General features: G+C 43.8%; 1 protein-coding gene and 1 long non-coding RNA gene across 6 annotated transcripts in view; one reads left to right on the forward strand and one right to left on the reverse strand.

Moving 5' to 3' along the window:
• Positions 1-1,640, forward strand: part of LOC308581753 — a 38,424-nt gene extending 36,784 nt beyond the window's left edge. For both annotated transcript variants that reach the window (XR_014005249.1, XR_014005250.1), the window contains one exon: positions 953-1,640. This is a non-coding gene — a long non-coding RNA (uncharacterized lncRNA). The remainder of the gene's footprint in view (positions 1-952) is intronic.
• A 33-nt stretch (positions 1,641-1,673) lies between these two features.
• CFAP20DC (CFAP20 domain containing) overlaps positions 1,674-20,788 on the reverse strand; it is a 153,202-nt gene continuing 134,087 nt past the window's right edge. For 3 of the 4 annotated variants that reach the window (XM_081184097.1, XM_081184096.1, XM_081184099.1), the window contains 2 exons: positions 8,073-8,164; positions 1,674-2,246 (listed from right to left, as the gene is read on the reverse strand). In XM_081184097.1, the coding sequence (XP_081040223.1) occupies positions 2,134-2,246; positions 8,073-8,164 (205 nt within the window). In that variant the 3' untranslated portion in view covers positions 1,674-2,133. The remainder of the gene's footprint in view (positions 2,247-8,072; positions 8,165-20,788) is intronic. The other variant, XM_081184098.1, reaches the window with a different exon arrangement.

The following is a 20,788-nucleotide window of genomic DNA, read 5'->3' on the forward strand; positions in this document are numbered from 1 at the left end:
AGAAAGTTTGATGCTTTGTCAAATGAGATCTCCCGTGCAGCAGCAGTGCCTGCACTTCCCTTGTTTTGAAAATTGGCAGCATGCAGGGCTCTGTGGGTGCACTGTGACAGGCACGGCCTGTCCAAATCCTGTAGCCTAAAGGAACTGAGCTAGCGTAGGAGACCCGGTTTGTGAAACTAAGACCACTGGAAATAGCCGAACTAACTGCAGGCCCTCAGAATTTGGCAATGAATAAATTCCTGCCTCTATGCTACTTTCCTTCCTTTTTCTGTCACTGTTTCAAGATAACCTTTCATCATCTCCTGTGTCTCAGAGGCACGGTATCAGTGTCCCTCCCCAGCATCAAATGATTTGCCAGCTCCTGCCTCGCCTGCATCCCTAAAACCCAAACTTTCCTCTTTCTATCAACTACCAAAATGTTTGGCTATGTTCTGGTTGTGTCTTACCTTTGATGACATCTCTCCTTCCTGCATTTCTCTTCTTCAGCAACCAAATGATAAACACCACGCTCTGCATAAACTTCTAAGCTTCTCCTCACTTTTACAGCAATTTGCCACCAACTAGAATTTTTCTTATACTTTTCCTCCACTTCTGCTGCTCCACACAAGCCCACCTACTCTCAAATTCAGTTTTACCGCCTTCTCCCATTATTTGTTATGTCTGGAAGCTGTCCTTCATCCAAGAAGTGGCATAGGTGGTGTTACTAGGCGGTGTTCCATCAGATGGTGTTGCCTATTTATAGTATTTTGCAATGTATTTGGCATTACAACTGAGAATCATTCTTGTACAATTATTTATGTGCCTGTTATACACACTGACAGTATGTACAGCTTCTGGATTTTTTAATACTTAATAATATTTTCCAGTAACGATAAAGCAGATATCTGATTCACTATTGTTGTACCTTGGATACCAAGTATTGTTTTACCATACGTTTATTTATATTGTATAGATCTAATATCAGCTGAGGAAGCCCTTCGGAGTGAAACAAGGGAGATATCCGGAAACCTTGTTCTGCCCAAGTTAGCAGTTTGCACCTGCACCAGCCACCTTGTGCCAGCAGTCTACATCAGCTGTGTTGTTCTTGTTACCTTAAGGACTTAAGGACTTTTCTATTTTTACCTAAGGATTGTGTTATACAGCATCTTACAAGAAGAAACAATAAGAAAAGATGACAAAATGCATTAATATTTGAATTCATTGGTTATATACCATACATATGAACTGTGTATGTTGCACATACTGGGCTTGACCAGCTTAGCTGCAGAGACAGAACTACGCAAAGCACCTTCATGTCTTTCTCACGACACTGTTGGGCAAGCAAGAAATTTGGGTGTGCAATGTCACATCTCTGCTAGCGTGCTGCGATGTCAGGCAATTGTATGCATGCCTGACCTCTGGACAATGGAATCCTGCTCTTTGTGCTCTCTCTGGTTTAAGTATAGTGAGAGTGTGGACTTCACCCCCGTTTTATATGTGTTGTTTTAATTCTCATAGGTATTAGCACGGGGTTGTTAATTACTCTGGAATAAAAGGGCTGTGTATTCATCCTTTCAAGGTTTATGTAATGTGTTAAAAAAGCTGTAAGGTGATTTGATATTCCTCCCCCCCCTCCCGGAATGCCACTTGAGAATAAAAATGGTTTTATCCAACAATAAAAAAGTGAAAAGACATTTTATGGTACAATTCCCCTTGAACATCACACTATATTTCTGGAAGTACAAAGATGCATTACATTCTCTTAAATTAACAGAGATGAAAGAACAAGTCTTTTTTTTTTTTTTGTACCACACCATCATTCATAGATGAACCTGGTAAATATATTTGATTCAGCGTAATTTGTTCATGCAGACAAACCTTTCCATATTTTATGTAACATCAGCTAGCTGAACAAATGTATGTCAAAACCCCCAAAACTTGCTTAAGCATTCTATTAAAATATAGAACAAATCTATAAAAATAAGATTGTATCATATTCGCAAGTGACTTGGTTTGTCTACACACACTATGGACTGGTGTAAAGTTTTGGACCGCAGAGTAGAAAAAGAGTTAGCTCTGCATCAGTTCTTTGCAAATGACCCAAGTCCTGGGACAGCGCCAAACAAGCGCCACACTTCCTGCTCTTGCAACCGGCTATGCCAACTCATAATATTTCCCAGTTTCAGGATCAAAGTAACAGTTTAAGCATGGGTCATACAAGAGAGTGAGAACTTCGTCTTCTTCAGCCTCAAAGTCACCCCCTTCACCTAAAATGAAAGGAAGAGTCAATTAATTCTGGTTTGACCAGGAAAACAACCACCACAGGTGGAGGAGATACAATATTCTAAACTGTCTCACAGTATTACACCAAAAGTCTATCTAGTCCAGTATTTGTTTTCCAGCAGTGGCCTTTGGGAAGGTCACAAGCAGGGCATAAGACAACAGGCCTTCTTCCCCTGTTGATAGAGGTGTACTGCAATGATAGATACAGGAACCACTCTTAGCTTTTATTGAAAATTAAGTTACTTTACTGTGGGGCTGCCTATGCGTCTCTCCAGCCATTGCAAAGAAGGTGAATTCCATGTAAGAGTTCATGGATCACAAATAAACAGTCAACACTGTAAAGCCTTTATACCAGGCGTAGCCAACCTTTTTATACCTACCGCCCACTAATGCATCTTTCTTGATGGTAAAATTTCCTTACCACCCGCCAGTGCTCGATGGAAGGAAGATTCAGCTTATGCCGCAGAACCCCCTACCGCCCACCTAGAATCCTGAAATGCCCACTAGTGGGCGGTAGGGACCAGGTTGACAACCCCTGCTTTATACAAATCCACGGTAGGAATTTACTTGGAAGAATGTGTGGAATTCTGATCAGTACGTCTCAAAAAGGATATTGTCAAACTGGAAAGGTCAATCAATTGACCGCTATGAGGGAAGATTAGAAAGTTTGGGGCTTCATAGTTTATTAAAAACAGAAGCAAAGGAGGACATTGTAGAAGTGTGTAAAATTACTTGTGGCATGGAGAAAGGGGACAGAGAGAGGTTTTCCTCCCTGATTCAATACTAGAACTCAATTATTCAATGAAGTTTGATGATGGGTGACCGACAGACAAAAGCAAGTACCGTCCTTTCCCACATAGCAGTTATGCTATGGAATTCACTACCACAAGATACGGGGATGGGCACCAACTTAGAATTAGGCTTAAAATTGTGATTAGACAAATTCATGGAGATTAGGGTGATCAGCAGCAACTAACCAAGTGTTGAGAGGCTGCTTGCCTCTGAACACCACTCGCTGGGGAACAACAGTGGGACATGCCTCAGGTCTTGTTTGTGGGCTTCCCAGAGGCATCTTGTGGGCCACAGCGAGAAACAGGTCACTCGACTAGATGGGACTCTGGTATGACCTCGAGCCGGGCACACAAAGATGCCAGGCTGAGTAGAAGTCCTAGAGAAACTCACAACTGTGGCTAGAAATTCCCAGTGTTTCTTTATTCCATCAAACACATTATTTTTTTTTAAAAAAAGAATGCCAGCAGAGAGCTATGAGCCCATTTCACGAAAAGTCTTTTTATAAGAGCTAAAAAGTAAGGTAGATGATGGATAATAACCTGATGGCAAATAATAATTCACAGTTGAATGCAGGCTGTATTCTACATTTCATCTAAAGTGCTTACCTCTTTCTCAGAATGACAGTGCGAAGTAACTGCATTGTATGCTCTGCTGACTCAGAGTAATGGCCTGTTATGCCAACAGCAGCGGCTTCACAATGTTTAGAATGTATTTACAGCTGAGACCAGACAAGTTACAGGTTATGGGAAATGGGAGGGTACATATTGTGTGCAGATACCCCACTCCCGTTCCATTGTGCTTTTTCCGTCATGCTTTGTTCCTTAACCAGCTTTTTACATCCTTAAGAACACACAATTTCCCGTCCCTAGGGGGCTGGATTAAACCATTTCGGAGTGGCGACAGATGAACTGAATGGTGCGTTTTATTTTAAAAGCTTGGTAGCTAAACTGGCTTGAGTGCGAGCTTTTGTTGCATGGCACCACATGAGATTTATGAGCAGCAGGTGACTGGTACCTACTGCATACTGCTCGTTCACAGCTCATAACACTATGGGCACTTCCAGGCTGTCAGCTGCGAGAGGGATTCAAGCGCACAGCAGAACTTTAGCTTTGTGCAATTAAAACGGATTAAAGTGCTCTGTTGGCCTAGTGCAACAAATCCACTTGAACACATGGCCCTTCTGGAGTCTGAAGGGTGATGAGGGGATGCATTTGAAAATGTGGGATGGATGGATGAAAGACTAATGGGCAGACCTGAAAACACCCTATAAGCAAAGCAAAATGGATGTGAGAGGGATGCTCACTGTAAGCAAGCCGGAATGAATGCTAAACTCCATGTAACCAAATGCAAAATAAATAGTTCATCTGGAGGAGCCCTATATTCTACCTGTGGGGCCAGTACGCCCAGTTGGTTGGGCAGCACCACAAAACTGTCTAAGCAGCCAAATAAAGCCACTGCAGACAGAGAAGGAGATATGGACCTGGTCATCCCATACTGGAACAAGGAACAGGAGGAGGACATTGTCCTCATACTCTGCTCGTGAGCACCTAGAGTTGTCTGTCTGTCTAGCCACTCTCAGAACCAGAGTGCTGAACCAGATGGACCCTTCCAGGGTCTGACCTGAGATGGTAATTCTTAGGCTGGGAAGAAAAGAGAATCCACATGGTCGTCGTTATAATAATGGGGGCTTTTACAAAAAGAAGCATTACTCACATCCCCCCCTCCCAGTCCACACTATCCCTTCAAATCTATACACCCCTTGGTTAAGTAAAGATACATTTCTGAAGAAGCAGATGCTCACCAAACAAACAGGGAGCTATAAAATGGAAAAACGGGCCTTTCATGTGTTAGCCGTGAGTTATGCCTCCAAATAAAGGATATCACAGAGATCTTTTATTAGCATGAACAACAAAATTGAGTTTTTGTTTTAGGATCTCATTAGAGATGCATATAAAAGTTGACAAGGATATTCTGTACCGAGTAGTAAATAACCACAGGTTTTCTTGCCTGATAACTTGATTTTGTTATCTTCAAGCCTCTGTGTCTCTGTGATTTAGGAGGCATCAACCTCCTTCGGATGGCAGCTGCTTTTTGTACTGCAGCTTCCACTATGTCTGTAATTCGCGACTTAGCGACAAGGGCCACTGCACTGCAGAAATAGTCCATGCAACTCAGGGGAGATGTACTTATGCTAAGACAAGGGGACCGCTCATCCTGGGACGTGACCCTGACCCCAGTCCCTGCAAGGGGAGCTGTCAGCCACATTTAGCAGCGAGAGAATCCCAGTTGCAAAGCTTTTCTTGACACGGAGGGAGTTTATAATGTGGCCTGAAAGTGGGGCTGGGATCGCAGGGATTGCACAACTAGTCCTATATGCCCAAGAGGGCAAGCCTCTTTAGAAACTGAGGGGAATTATAAGAAGTTTGTGATATGGCCTTGGGGTGTGTGTGCATGTCTCCTGTTCTAAAGGAAAATGTCAACAACCTCACTGGGTACGTCCAAAGGAGCTGCCTCTATCTTTTCGGCCCCGGCATTTAAACTTGTCTCATGGATTAGGTTGGATGTAAGCAACAAGAACTTTTTTAAAATGTGGTGTAAAATAACTTCTTTGCTTGATTTAAACATGTCTCCGCTCTGTTTTGAGGCAACTCATCTGAGGGGTTTGAACTGTAAATATATCTGCAGGTTTATAAGCTGATGAAGCAATTCTATGATTCTATGTCTGAAGTTTAGGGTGATGTCTTCTATTCAGACTCCTGGTGAGAGGTCCCACCTTCAAAGGTGTCTTCTTCTACTTTGCCTTAATTTTGTGCTTAAGCTCTTGCTGTGTAAGCATGGTGTTTGCCCACTTTCTTGTTGAAGTGCCCCAAACTACAATAGCTATCTATACGTTGCTTGTGGGTTGTGGTGCAGCTGATGTTTCTGCTGAAACTCCCAACTACGTATTTGAGGAGCTGCTGATTGTTTGTGAGATGAAACCCCTTTCTAGTTCTTGAATAATCAGTGACCTTAACCCTAACATAGTGGCACCAAAACAACAAGAAAGAGAGAGGAGAAAAATGGGAAGGCAGAGAAAGAAAACACATTTTGATCCTACACATTTGTACCGATTCTACCTGTCTGATTGTGAAAAGAACATCAAATGAGCCCAGCTAGTTCAGGCCATCTACGTCCAACATCCTGCTTCCTACGATGGTCAACAGGAAGTTGATCGCCAGGGCATAAGTTCTTCTTCTTTGGCGATCACTCGTAGCCGAATAAGATTGTCTTCCATAAACACGGCTTTAACAATGAGTCTGTAAGTGACTGTGGAAGCCAATTCTGGATCCACACGCCCTTCCACAGTGGGGACATTGGTTTCCGGACGGGAGTTGATCACGGTGTGGATTTGCCAAGCGTGCCTTCCTCTTAGCACGTTTCTCCCTTGCATCCTGAGTTCGAGTGTCTTCAAAGTCCATGACACCTTTGGTAAAGGCTGTTCTCCAACTGGAGCGCTCGCAGGCCAGTGTTTCCCAGTTGTCAGTGTTTATACTACATTTTTTTAGATTTGCCTTGAGACAGTCTTTAAACCTCTTTTGTTGACCACTTTCCGTTTTTAAGTTTGGAATAGAGTAGTTGCTTTGGAAGACGATCATCAGGCATCCGCACAACATGACCAGTATGCCAGGCAACAATGTTTCTTTCCCCCAGGCTTTTGATTTGGAGGGTTTTAGGCAGTGATTTTCTTCTAGAAAAAAAGGTGCCGATACTCCATGCCCTGGAGTACTCCCAGAAAAAAGCACTGGTTTTAGGTATATTTGTGGCCCCTTCCTTGCCTACCTTTTAGTGGGGTGGGGTGCAATATACCTTTTATGTATATTTGGAGATATTCTTAGGCTTTTATTCTGTTCTGACAATTTTATATTATATTATATTATATTATATTATATTATATTATATTATATTATATTATATTATATTATATTATATTATATTATATTATATTATAATATTAATCATGTAATCTCACTGTATACAAATTGTATAATGGACAATAAAGTATTTCAATTTCAATTTCAATGTTTGATTTTAGTGTTTGGACTATGTTGTAAGTCACTTTGGGTCACTTTTTGTTTTTTACCCCCCCCCCAACTAAAGTTCAATTAATAGTAATGGAAGTAATAATAAAAATAAGATTTGGAAGGCAGGTTAGATGAACAGAATTGTTCTGGTTGCATTTGAAGTAGTTTCTAAGGTCCAGCTCCTAGGCTAGCAGCTTTGGAATCAGGAATTGCCGCATGACTACAGGAAGAACTGAATGTCATGAGGTTGCTATTCAGAATCTTCTCAGGCCCCTATCAAAAATATATATCTAATGTGTCTTTAACTCAAGGATTACCATCCTTTCCCTTTGGCATGTTTAGGGCCCTTAGCATAAAGTATTGCCAGATCCCTCACAGCAAGGTCCTGCCTTGACAGCTAGTCTGCTGTCAAAAGCAACGGCAATTTTACATGCCCATGAAAAGATTCCCAATTTGAGGAGCATCGTCTATATTTGAGAATAAATCACTGAGATGGCTTCATTCTTGAGGGTAGCCAAAAGAAGCAGCGGAGGTATACTGAGCTATCGCATGAATTTTCCGTGTTTGGAGGAAAAGCAAAGGAGCCCATTGTAATAATGAGAGCAGTGTCATGGCGAACGTGGGGAGAGAGCAGTGGCGTAGTGCAGAGGAGGCAGATCGCCCCAGGTGGCACTTACCTTTGGGGGCGGCACAACGGGTACGGAGCCCAAGGTGGTGCGCAAGCCCAGGCGCCCCAAGAGCCCAACGCACCACTCGCAAAAGCTGCACGTGGATGGGCTTGCAGTGCACCCATGCTGCTGTGTCTCCCCTAACTGCCCTCTGGTGGCCAAGAAGGATGCAACAGGCACACATTGGCCCCCTGTGAGCGGCACTGGGCTCTTAGGGTGCCTGAGCCGCCATGTCCGTCCCAGCTGCCCTCAAGTTCTCCCACACCTCTTCCACACACACTGGTCTTACCTTGAGTGCTCAGGTGTGCTGTCACTTCAGGATGTTCTGCCAGCTGCTGGCTTGGAGGAATGATAGGAGGGCTGAACGCATTTAACCAATCCCTGAAAAACACAATTTAAATAATTAAAGTTCAGGATGGGGGGGAGGAATGGAAGTGTAGCTTATGTAGCAGCCGATATGGCTTTGTGTAACATGAGGCCTAGCCAACTCTCCCCCTTCCACCTTGCTACCTCCACTCCTTTCCTTGACTGGTTCCAATTTGGCAGGGCAGTAAAATGATATGATGATGATGATGATGATGATGATGATGATGATAATAATAATAATAATAATAATAATAATAATAATAATAATAATAATAATAATAATAATAATAATAATTTATTTATACCCCGCCCATCTGGCTGGGCTTCCCCAGCCACTCTGGGTGGCTTCCAACAAAGTATTAAAATACAATAGCCTGTCCAACATTAAAAGCTTCCCTAAACAGGGCTGCCTTCAGATGTCTTCTAAAAGTCTGGTAGTTGTTTTTCTCTTTGACATCTGGTGGGAGGGTGTTCCACAGGGCAGGTGCCACTACTGAGAAGGCCCTCTGCCTGGTTCCCTGTAACTTGGCTTCTCGCAGTGAGGGAACCGCCAGAAGGCCCTCGGCGCTGGATCTCAGTGTCCGGCTGGAACGATGGGGGTGGAGACGCTCCTTCAGGTATACAGGCCATAAGCTGTTTAGAGCTTCAAAGGTCAGCAACAACACTTTGAATTGTGCTCGGAAATGCTAACATGCTAGCAAAAATGGGAGTGCGAAAAACAATATGTGTTCCTTTTTAGGGAAGCTCTGAGCTGTATATCTCACTTTTTGTTTACTGTGCTTCATGGGCACGCAAGGATAATCCACTGTAACCACTGCTCTGTATTTGGTGAGACTAGCAAATTGTAGCCCAGGGAAAAAACCCAATGTACTAAAAGGCACTGCTTCTTTAAGGTAGCATTTGACCCAGTCCGCAGAGAAATGCAACTTGAAAAAAATGCTTCTTTGACAAAATGCTCTCCTGTGAAAATAATTTAATACTGACATTGTTTCAATATAGTGCGCAGCACTATTTACAGCTGATTCAGCAAATATAGGAGCCAGGAGCTTCCAGAATTTAATCTCGAAACATTAGTTAAGAATCAGATCCATGATAAAAATGTATACTTTTGTTATCGCTGCAAAGAAGCAGAGAACAATCACAGGTACCTCACCTCCACCCAAGCTCTAGAAAGGCATTGTATTTGATTCACGAGGTTTCTTGGGCCCCTTTAACTTTCAGAGAGATTGGGGATGTGGTATAAGAAAGGCTGGAGTTTGACAACAGGTAGTTCAAAGAGCTGAAGATATGGAATGAAAGAGGCACTATAATCTCTGGTCAATCAGCTTTCCAGGTCTTTGTGGTACTTGAAAAATAATTTCTTCCGCTTTAAAGAATAGTTTTATTTTCAATGTAGGGGCGTGCCGATGGGAGCCCATTGTGCTCCATCCCTCGCCTGTATCTACATGTGTTCTTTTGATTTAGAATACATTTTGAGTGATTTGAACCCATTTATTGGTAAAAAGAGCGAGGTAAGCGTCTATTTTCTAGATGTTGAATTGAATTATTTCCTAGATGTTGAATTATTTTTTGTCACTGAACGTAATGAACGTATCATTAATTTACGTCCATTTTGCAAACCTACTGATAGGAATTCCTTACTTCACTATCATTCTAATCACCCGGTCCAATTAAAAAATAGTCTCCCGTTTAGCCAATTTATTAGACTCAAAAGAAATTCTTCCCTTGAAACTGATTTTCAAAAAAATGTTGCATCCCTTTCCTCTTCATTAAGAGATAGAGGTTATCTGCAGGAAATAATTCAAACAGCCTTTGAAAGGGCTAAAAGAACTTCTAGGCAGGAATTGATGGCACCAAAACCTAAAAACAAACAGGACAGGGTTTTTGGTTCTATAGAGTACACTTGTTTATCTTCTTCCATTGAAACTGATTAAGTGACATTGGCACATCATTTCCCATATTCCAGGCTGTGAAAATGTGCCTATTTTAAGCAAAAGGCGCACTAGATCGTTTAGGAATCTTCTTCCCCACACTAATCTACTTCAATATCGTTTTCTCTTGTGTGCTTGTGTTTCTTTGTGGCTGATTAGCTGTTTTCCCTGTGCAAAGGTCAGAGGGGGCAGGGTTTCTGTTGAGGAAGGTGATTAGCTGTGGGAGGAGCTTATCAGAGCTAGCAGGGCAGCGGCACGCGCCTAGCGGCGCGCGCAGTTTGATCCATCTTTTAGATTTAGGGGAGCTAGTCTGAAACGTTTGTTGCGGGAGACCTAGGTTTTTTGTGGGGGGAGTTATTTGTCCTGTCTGCACATTTTTATGATGGAGGACCGCTGTAGCCACCCCCAACGACACATTCTCAAGATGGAGGGGGAGGGAACAGCTGCTGTCGCCTGCGGTTCCTGCGCAATGTTTGCCATCTTGCCAAAGGTTGCAGGCAGCTTTACCTGCAGCAATTGCATGTTGATTGCCCTCTTAAAAGACAAAGTCCAGAAACTGGAGGAAAGGGTAGCTACGCTCCAAAGAATTAGAGAGCTGGAGCTCTTCTTGGAAGCAACAGACCACACCGCCTCCATCAAGGAGGAGACAGGGGACTCCCCAGAGAAGGAGGCTAGTTCACCAACACAGGAGCCGGATATATGGAGAAACGTGACTCAAAGAAGTAGGAGGCCCAGGGTTCGTTCTGATTGTTTAGAATTACACAATCGCTTTGAGGTCCTCTCCCCTAGCATGGAAGACGAAGAGCAGACTCCATTTGAGGATCTCTCCCTCATTTCTGTCGATCAGGTAAATGAAGACGAGCAGCAAAGTCAGTCCTCAGGGAATGTGCAGGCGACCTTGGAACGGACAGCTCATGGAAGAACCCCGACCAAACCTAAGAGGAGGCGTGTAGTGGTGATAGGGGATTCCCTACTGAGGGGAACAGAAGCAGTGATTTGTGGGCCTGACAAGATGTCTCGGGAAGTGTGCTGTCTCCCCGGGGCTAAGATCCAAGATGTAACTGAACGACTGCAAGGAATCATAAAACCCACTGACAAATACCCCTTCCTCTTGGTTCATGTGGGAACCAATGACACTGCAAGCAATAGCCTCCAGAAGATCAAAAGAGACTACGAGGCTCTCGGCAGGAAATTGAAGCAACTAAATGCACAAATTGTCATCTCATCTCTCCTCCCAGTTGAACGACGTGGCCCAGGGAGAGAGGGGAAAATAGTGGAAGTGAACAGCTGGCTTCGCAGATGGTGTAAACAGGAACGGTTTGGATTCTTAGATCACGGACTGCAGTTTCTTGAAGATGGACTTCTAGCAAGCGATGGGCTGCACCTCACAACAGTTGGGAGAAATGTTTTTGCCAAAAATCTCAGAAACCTCATCAGGAGGGCTTTAAACTGACTAATGTGGGGGAGGGAGACAGTGCTCCTGAAGGTAGGAGCCTATCAATTGATGAAGATGATCATCCAAATGTCATAGACCAAATGGAGCAAACAGCACGCAGACCTAGTGGTGGGAGGAAAAAATCCTTAAATAAGAGACACGGGGGAATGATTAATGGACTTCAATGTCTGTACACTAATGCGCAAAGCATGGGAAATAAACAAGATGAGCTTGAGCTCTTGGTACAGCAAACTAAATATGACATAATAGGCATCACTGAAACCTGGTGGGATAAGTCCCACGATTGGAATGTAATAATGGGGGGATACAATCTATTTCAGAGAAACAGACCAGACAAGAAAGGAGGAGGAGTGGCGTTATATGTCAGGGATGTGTATACCTGTGAAGAGATCCAAGATTTAGAACATCAAAGCCAAAGTGAGAGCATTTGGGTCAAAATTAAGGGAGAGAAGAATAACAGGGACCTCATTGTGGGAGTTTACTATAGATCCCCAAGCCAAACGGAGGACATAGATGATGCCTTCCTGGAACAGATGGCCAAGCATGCAAAAGGAAGGGAGATAGTAGTAATGGGGGACTTCAATTACCCGGATATTTGTTGGATGTCAAACTCAGCCAAGAGCATAAGGTCAAACAGATTCCTCACTGGCCTTGCAGACAACTTCATTGTCCAGAAAGTGGGAGAAGCAACAAGAGGAACAGCCATTTTAGATCTGGTCCTAACCAATGTTGATGACCTGGTTAGTGGGGTAGAAGTGGAAGGATCATTAGGCGCGAGTGATCATGCTCTTCTGAAGTTTACTATACAGCGGAAAGGAGCAGCCAAGCATACTAGGACTCAATTTCTTGACTTTAAGAAAGCCGACTTCATAAAACTTAGGGAAGTGCTGGGTGAGATCCCATGGACAGTAATACTAAAAGGAAAGGGAGTTCATGATGGCTGGGAGTTTGTTAAGAGGGAGATAGTAAAAGCACAACGTCAGGCAATACCAATGAGAGGGAAACATGGAAGGTGCCTAAAGAAGCCAGGGTGGCTATCTAAAGAACTTTTAACTGAGTTAAGATTAAAAAAGGATGTGTACAAAAAATGGAAAAGGGGGGAAACCACCAAAGAGGAATTCAAACAAATAGCCAGCACGTGTAGACACAAAGTCAGAAAAGCTAAAGCACAGAATGAACTCAGGCTTGCTAGAGAGGTTAAAAGCAACAAAAAAGGCTTCTATGGGTATGTTCGTAGCAAAAGGAAGAGCAAAGAAACAGTGGGGTCACTCAGAGGAGAAGATGGTGAAATGCAAACAGGGGACACAGAAAGGGCTGAACTCCTCAATGCCTTCTTTGCCTCAGTCTTCTCCGATAAGGAAAACAATGCCCGACCTGAAGAATTTGGAGCAAATGATTCAGCAAAGGAAACACAGCCCAGAATAACTAAGGAGATAGTACAAGAATACTTGGCCAGTTTAGATGTATTCAAGTCTCCAGGGCCAGATGAAATGCATCCAAGAGTATTAAAAGAACTGGCAGATGTGATCTCAGAACCACTGGCAGTCATCTTTGAGAATTCCTGGAGAACAGGCGAAGTCCCAGCAGACTGGAGGAGGGCAAATGTTGTCCCTATTTTCAAAAAGGGGAAAAGAGAGGACCCAAATAATTACTGCCCAGTCAGTCTGACATCAATACCAGGGAAGATTCTGGAGCAGATCATTAAGCAAACAGTCTGTGCGCACCTAGAAAGGAATGCTGTGATCACCAATAGTCAGCATGGATTTCTGAAAAATAAGTCATGTCAGACTAACCTGATCTCATTTTTTGACAGAATTACAAGCCTGGTAGATGAAGGGAACGCAGTGGATGTAGCCTACCTTGATTTCAGCAAGGCATTTGACAAGGTGCCCCATGATATTCTTGTAAAGAAACTGGTAAAGTGTGGTCTTGACTATGCTACCACTCAGTGGATTTGTAACTGGATGACTGACCGAACCCAAAGAGTGCTCATCAATGGTTCCTCTTCAACCTGGAGAAGAGTGACTAGTGGGGTGCCACAGGGTTCTGTCTTGGGCCCGGTCTTATTCAACATCTTTATCAACGACTTGGATGATGGACTCAAGGGCATCCTGATCAAATTTGCAGATGACACCAAACTGGGAGGGGTGGCTAACACCCCAGAGGACAGGATCACACTTCAAAACGACCTTGACAGATTAGAGAACTGGGCAAAAACAAACAAGATGAATTTTAACAGGGAGAAATGTAAAGTATTGCACTTGGGCAAAAAAAATGAGAGGCACAAATACAAGATGGGGGACACCTGGCTTGAGAGCAGTACATGTGAAAAGGATCTAGGAGTCTTGGTTGACCACAAACTTGACATGAGCCAACAGTGTGACACGGCAGCTAAAAAAGCCAATGCAATTCTGGGCTGCATCAATAGGAGTATAGCATCTAGATCAAGGGAAGTAATAGTGCCACTGTATTCTGCTCTGGTCAGACCTCACCTGGAGTACTGTGTCCAGTTCTGGGCACCACAGTTCAAGAAGGACACTGACAAACTGGAACGTGTCCAGAGGAGGGCAACCATAATGGTCAAAGGCCTGGTAACGATGCCTTATGAGGAACGGCTAAGGGAGCTGGGCATGTTTAGCCTGGAGAAGAGGAGGTTAAGGGGTGATATGATAGCCATGTTCAAATATATAAAAGGATGTCACATAGAGGAGGGAGAAAGGTTGTTTTCTGCTGCTCCAGAGAAGCGGACACGGAGCAATGGATCCAAACTACAAGAAAGAAGATTCCACCTAAACATTAGGAAGAACTTCCTGACAGTAAGAGCTGTTTGACAGTGGAATTTGCTGCCAAGGAGTGTGGTGGAGTCTCCTACTTTGGAGGTCTTTAAGCAGAGGCTTGACAACCATATGTCAGGAGTGCTCTGATGGTGTTTCCTGCTTGGCAGGGGGTTGGACTCGATGGCCCTTGTGGTCTCTTCCAACTCTAGGATTCTATGATTCTATGAATATCATAATGATGACCCACGCACAACGTTGAAAAGGCATTATAGATGCGGTCATTGCACATGTTGCAGATTTGCTTTGCCCGTGAAATCATTTACCAACACAATAAATGGGCAAAAGGTTGTCTTGCAGCAGTTTACAAATTGTTCTACAAAAAACTGTGTGTACTGTATCCGATGTGCTTGTGGGCTTCTGTATGTTGGTAGTACTACTCGTGCAATCAGGACTAGAATGTCTGAGCGTAGGTCCAAAATACGCAGTGCTTGTCTAGACACCCCATTAGTCCAGCATTTCCAGCAAGAGGCTCACACTGAAAATGACCTGAGTTTCTTCATTCTGTTGACTTTAAAAAAACTACCCTTTAGATCTGTTGATGTGCGAAGAGCCTTGTTACAGAAACAGTACAAACTAATATTTCAATTAGGAACCTTGTTTCCAAAAGGTTTGAATACCGAATTTGACCTTGGATGTTACATATAAATCAATTTTTGTGCCATTGTTTGTTTAGCAACAATAGAGAAGTGTTACTGTACCCTTAACAATGTACCAATGTGATGATTGATTCCATGCATCTGTAATGTGTTTAATTGTTTGTTATTACCAGTTTCAATATTTACTGTGACTGTGAGTAGTTCGTACGATCTTCTGTCTTGAGTGAACCGTGTTGAGTGATTAGGTAAGACACAACATGAGATGGTATTGCACATATTTTATGGTCTTTCATTTATTGTAACTGGAATGCATTTTGTATTATTTAGCACTATTGACTGATGAAGCTTGCTGCGAAACCTGGATAATATCCGGAGAACAGGTCTCATCAATTTGGCTCCATTTGACTATTTGTACCACTTTCACTATGGGAGCAGTGAGGAGTTGTTTTCCCGCAACCGTGCACACACATATGGCTTTGCGCCTGCAGCAAAGTTTACACATAAGGCTTTGCGCCTCCAGCAAATGACTATTTGAAGAACGCTTTCTCGCAACCGCTCCTACGTATATGGATTTGTGCTTCCAGTGAACGACTATTTGGAGAACGATTTGTTTGCTCCAGCCATGAAATGTAATACTTACCGCATACACAACCGGTATAGTAAAGAGAGAGATATTAGTTCATTCTATGTTTATGAGTCTCCAGGCTTGGTTATGCACATTGCACTTTAGTTTGCTCATTGTTTAGTAGGTTTATGAGTTTATATACCTATTCTAGTAAAAGTGTCCTTTATATTCATAAGCCAGCTTTGGTGTTGTTGGCTTGTTGTACAATCATTGTCATTACACCCAATACTTTTTGCGTATACTTTAAAATACATTTCCCCATCAGCCCTAGCCAGTATGGTCAATGGCCAGGCGAGAGTGGTCAGGGGGGGACTGCAGACCAAAACATCTGGAAGGTACTAGGTTATGGAAGACCACTATACACATTGGCCTGTAAACTAGTCTCATTGAGCCCAACGGGAATCAAGTTGTTTTCATTTATTGATTTCTTACATTTACTGTTGAGTAGACATTCAAAGGATGGTAATGTGGCTGTGAAAAAGTATGATCTGTCGCACAGCTGAGGAGCTATTTAAACTGGCAATATGGTCCCCATATCAAAAACAATCTCACTATGGCATTATTAGATGAAACTGTATCAGACTGCAGCTTGATGCTTGCTATATGCTCAGCATCAGAGCACCTGCATTGCATGCAGCTGGTCTCGGGTTCAGTCCCTGGCATCTCCAGATAAGGCTGAGAAAGGCTCTCCGTCTGAAACTTTGGAGAGTCGCTGCCAGGCAGTGTAGATAACACTGAGCTATCTGCAGCGGCGTAGTGTTGGTTGCTTGAGCTCGGGGCGGGTGGGTGCAGTCCAGGTGGGGTGCACCTGCCCAGCTCTTGCTGCTGAAGAAACCCCACCCCTGCCGGAGCCACACTGAACTGCCTGTCCACCCATGCAGGGGGGAGCCCAGCTGACCAATGCGGCCCTTAGTGGGCAGAGCAGTGTACCAGGCTGTGCCGTGCTGGGGTTGCATGAATGGGGGGCGGCACCTGGGTTATACACCCTCAAAAATTGTGCCTGGGGCCATGGGCCTCCTGGCACACACAACCCCCCAATGCTATGCCCCTGGCTAGGTGGACAAATGGGCTGACTCAATTTCAGGCCTCTTTCTATGTTCCTTTGGAACAGACATTGTCCCACAAAAGCTATCCCCCTTTACTATTTTATTTGTAAAAGACACAGGCTCCTCTAACGATCTTAAAGCTCCAATCGTAGACAATGAGAACTAATGATAATAATCAGCTGAGTTACTGAACCAGTTATTAGGAGCCTGCAGAGTCTGCAGGAGCCTGACGACACTTGCAAGGCAGTGGGAACGTTTTCTGGGGAGAAGCTGAATGAAGATGAATAGGCAGACAGGCACGTTTTAGCGTGATTTTCAGAGATGGCCAGGACTAACAGCTATAGACACCCCTTCAAGATATAAATATCGCTGGAAATCAAGCACAGTGGCAAACTAAAGCCACACTATAGTGCCAAGGTTTCTTTATCTGTTCCTCCAATATCTTGCCCATCAGTTCATGTGACAGCTATGTATTTCTGTCCCTTCCTCCCATTATGTATAATGTTATGGGCATCTGTTCACTGTGGAGTCCTTCCCATCTGCCAAAGCATCTGGATAAATGATACCATACTGTATTGATTTATTATCCCAGAACCATCCAAAAAAAGACTGTGAGGCTGGCATACACTTTCATTTCACAAACCCATCCACCCCCACCTTTAGGCCTGCCTTAAACCATGTGCCCAATTTCAAATCAGCAGGATGAATCCAGCCCTCACTGAGCAACTCACCTCCGTCAGCCTGCTTTCTTAGCTTGCCACCCCATAGCCCACCCAGCTCCCAGGCTAAGAGCTGCTGCTTCAGGTCTCCCTGTATTTCAGGCAGCCTTCCAAAGCTGGATGTTGAAGTGGGCAAGGATGGGGGCAGAAATATGGTTCAGGATTCGTATAGTAAAGTCCAGGGTGAGGATCAAATCACATGTGATGGAAATCAAAGGGTAGTTACACCACCCCATATGCTTTCTTTCTTTCCTTATAAAAAGCCAGAACAAAACACAAAAGCAGATACCCAGGTGATAGGACTTTGAAGAGAGACCAACAAGGGCCATCTTATTGTTTCTATTGTGGTGGTTTCCTCAGTCAAAACAGGCCCCTTCAAGCTGTTTTGGCCTCATGAGTGAAAAGGTATGGGGGGTGGCGGGGAATAAAACATTGAGGGAAGAAATACAAGAGGTTGATACAAGAGGTTGATGCCCCCTCCTCCCCACTCTGGCTCCCTTTTGGAGATTATAGGATGGTTTTTCTTTTTTTAAAAAAGGAAAGAAAATGCCAGGGGAGTTTAACTCAAACTTCTTGTAATCACCACAACAGTTAAGTAATCCACCGCCATTCTCCTGGCTGCACAGAGAAAACCACAGATAATGGCTCCTCTAGGAAATGGCTGCAGAGGCAGCGTTTTGCTCCAGTAAATCACAAGATTTGTTGGGGAGACCTATAATTAAGAAGGGAGTTTGGGTTGGTTAATCCACAATTCCGCATACTGTTTGCTTATTACCTTATTAGACCTGATCTACTTTGGGAAACTTGTTCTGCAAAAAGTTCCATATTAAGTCACTGCTTCTCAGGCTTTTTTGAAATTGTCGACACTCCTGAAAGTTAACAGAATTTCAGGGCCAGACCAAGGCATTTTCCTGCCTGAGGCGGAGGACATCTTCCCCATCCCATGTACAGAAGGGAGTGGAATGCTACTTCAACACTGGCAATGATGCATAGTCTTCTACTTGTCCCCTACATGTGCGGGCTAAGTTAAAAGGTGCAGAAGGCTATCTGGTATGCACAGATGTGTCCTCCACGCCCTCAGTAATGCTTTCCTCACCTTTAGCATTTGCTGCCTGCCCCATTCTGCCTAATGGTAGGGCTGGCCCCATGGATTTGCCTTGCCTTCCTTGGACTTAAAGCTCTTTGAGTATTACTTGCCTAGCTCCTGTAACCTCAACAGTACTTCCTTTCCCTCATCCCAGCTCCTCACCCCCGCCCACCAAACCTATACACAGGCTTGTCATTCATTTCCTTTTGCAAATGAATTGTCTACAAGCAGTAAACAACACTGTGAGTGTTGTTTGCCCATAATTTCTTATAACAAGCAAAAATCCCCCAATCCAATTATTTCACATGAATCACAAATTTGCTACATTTGTGGAAGGGCCATAGCTCAGGGACATATATCACACTTTGTACATAGAAGGTCCATAGTCCAATGCCTAGTCTAGTTAAAAAGTACTGAGGCAGCAGGGATATGAGAAAGACAGAGAGAGATGTCCCTGAGGCCTTGGAAAGACATTGTCAGTCAGAGTAGACAGCACTGGGTTGGTTGGTGAAATGGTCTGTCTCTGTTTAAGGCAACTTTGCATGTTCATATGATGTTATTTTAATATAATGAAGTAAATGCTACACTTTCTGATATGGTGAAATTTACATTACAACCACCAACTTTGCAGTCCTTCCATGTCAGGGTTATTTCTCTTCTTGCAGGATAAAGTTTGACACAATGTGGGGATAGGGGCTGTGTGAAACTTTAAATCGGTCTTTACTAGGAGCTCTTGTACTTTTCTTAAAGAGTGATGGAGGGTGCAACAAAGACCTTGATATTCTTTGCCCTAAAAATGGGGCTGTATGTAATAATAAATAGTAATAGTAATAGTAATAATAATAATAATAATAATAATTTATTATTTATACCACTCTGGGAGGCTCCCAATCAAATATTAAAAACACAATATAGCATTAAACATTAAAAACTTCCCTAAACAGGGCTGCCTTCAGATGTCTTTTAAAAGTAGGATATTTGCTTATTTCCTTGACATCTGATGGGAGGGCATTCCACAGGGCAGGCACCACTACTGAGAAGGCCCTCTGCCTGGTTCCCTGTAACTTCACTTCTTGCAGTGAGGGAACCGGCAGAAGGCTTTTGGAGCTGCACCTCAGTGTCTGAGCTGAACACTGGGGATGGAGACGTGGGTCTCTCAGGACCAGTGTTATATGTGCCAGGTTAAAAAGTGACAACCCCCTGCCCCAATACTATCATTTTTCCACCAGCAGGAGATGACTCACAGAGTTTGTGACTCCCTACCTGCCAAACAGCAAACTGTGGACTTGCCATTCTTTAGTCTTGGCCTACACAAATGACTTTTGTGTGGGTGGCGCTGTGGGTTAAACCACAGAGCCTAGGACTTGCCGATCAGAAGGTTGGCAGTTCGAATCCCCACGTCGGGGTGAGCTCCCGTTCCTCGGTCCCTGCTCCTGCCAACCTAGCAGTTCGAAAGCACCTCAAAGTGCAAGTAGAAAAATAGGTACTGCTCCGGCGGGAAGGTAAACGGCGTTTCCGTGCGCTGCTCTGGTTCGCCAGAAGCGGCTTAGTCATGCTGGCCACATGACCCGGAAGCTGTATGCCTGCTCCCTCGGCCAGTAAAGCAAGATGAGCGCCGCAACCCCAGAGTCGGTCATGACTGGACCTAATGGTCAGGGGCCCATTTACCATTTTACACAAATGTCTACAGGAGATGATGAACATCTGTTTTCACCTCCCGGGTGGTTACATGATTGTGCAGTGTTACATCTGAGGTTTATTGATAGCGATACCCTAGGTTGCCATCACACATCTAACGGGGTCCTGATGACTCCGACCCTACTGTGCCTTCTCATGCTTTCAGACAGGGAATCTTTCTTAGCCCTAACTAGAGAATCATGCATGCAATGCATGTGAGGCAGAATTTTTGCTGTGGCCCTTCTGCATGCTCTGACTCAATATGGAGAAATCTCGTATTTACATAATGGTATCTTACAGTTTTGTTGTTTTTTAAAAGAAAGATATGGTCTTATTCTGCTTTCCGGCAAGCTATGCTGATTCTTGGTAAGATTTGCTCTCTGCAGAAAATCTTGGCAGCCATCGAAAACGCTGTGGCAGATAAAACCTGCCATTGGCTTGCCATCTCTCTGTTGGCTCCTCTGCCGCTAGTGCAACAGGATGTTGCTTCCACATCATCTGCTGCTGGTGTATACACACAATCTGGGGTGAATCTAAGGACAAATACCTGCTCCTTCTCAGCCAAGATAGAGGGGGGCGGGAGGGAGCCCACTCTAATATTCTGCCTCAGCAAACAAAACTGCTGATGTGGAAATCCTACAAACTTCCATTGTGGATTTTGGGAA

This window comes from Podarcis bocagei (genome assembly GCF_964188305.1).
Source record: "Podarcis bocagei genome assembly, chromosome: 2".
Lineage (NCBI taxonomy): Eukaryota > Metazoa > Chordata > Lepidosauria > Squamata > Lacertidae > Podarcis > Podarcis bocagei.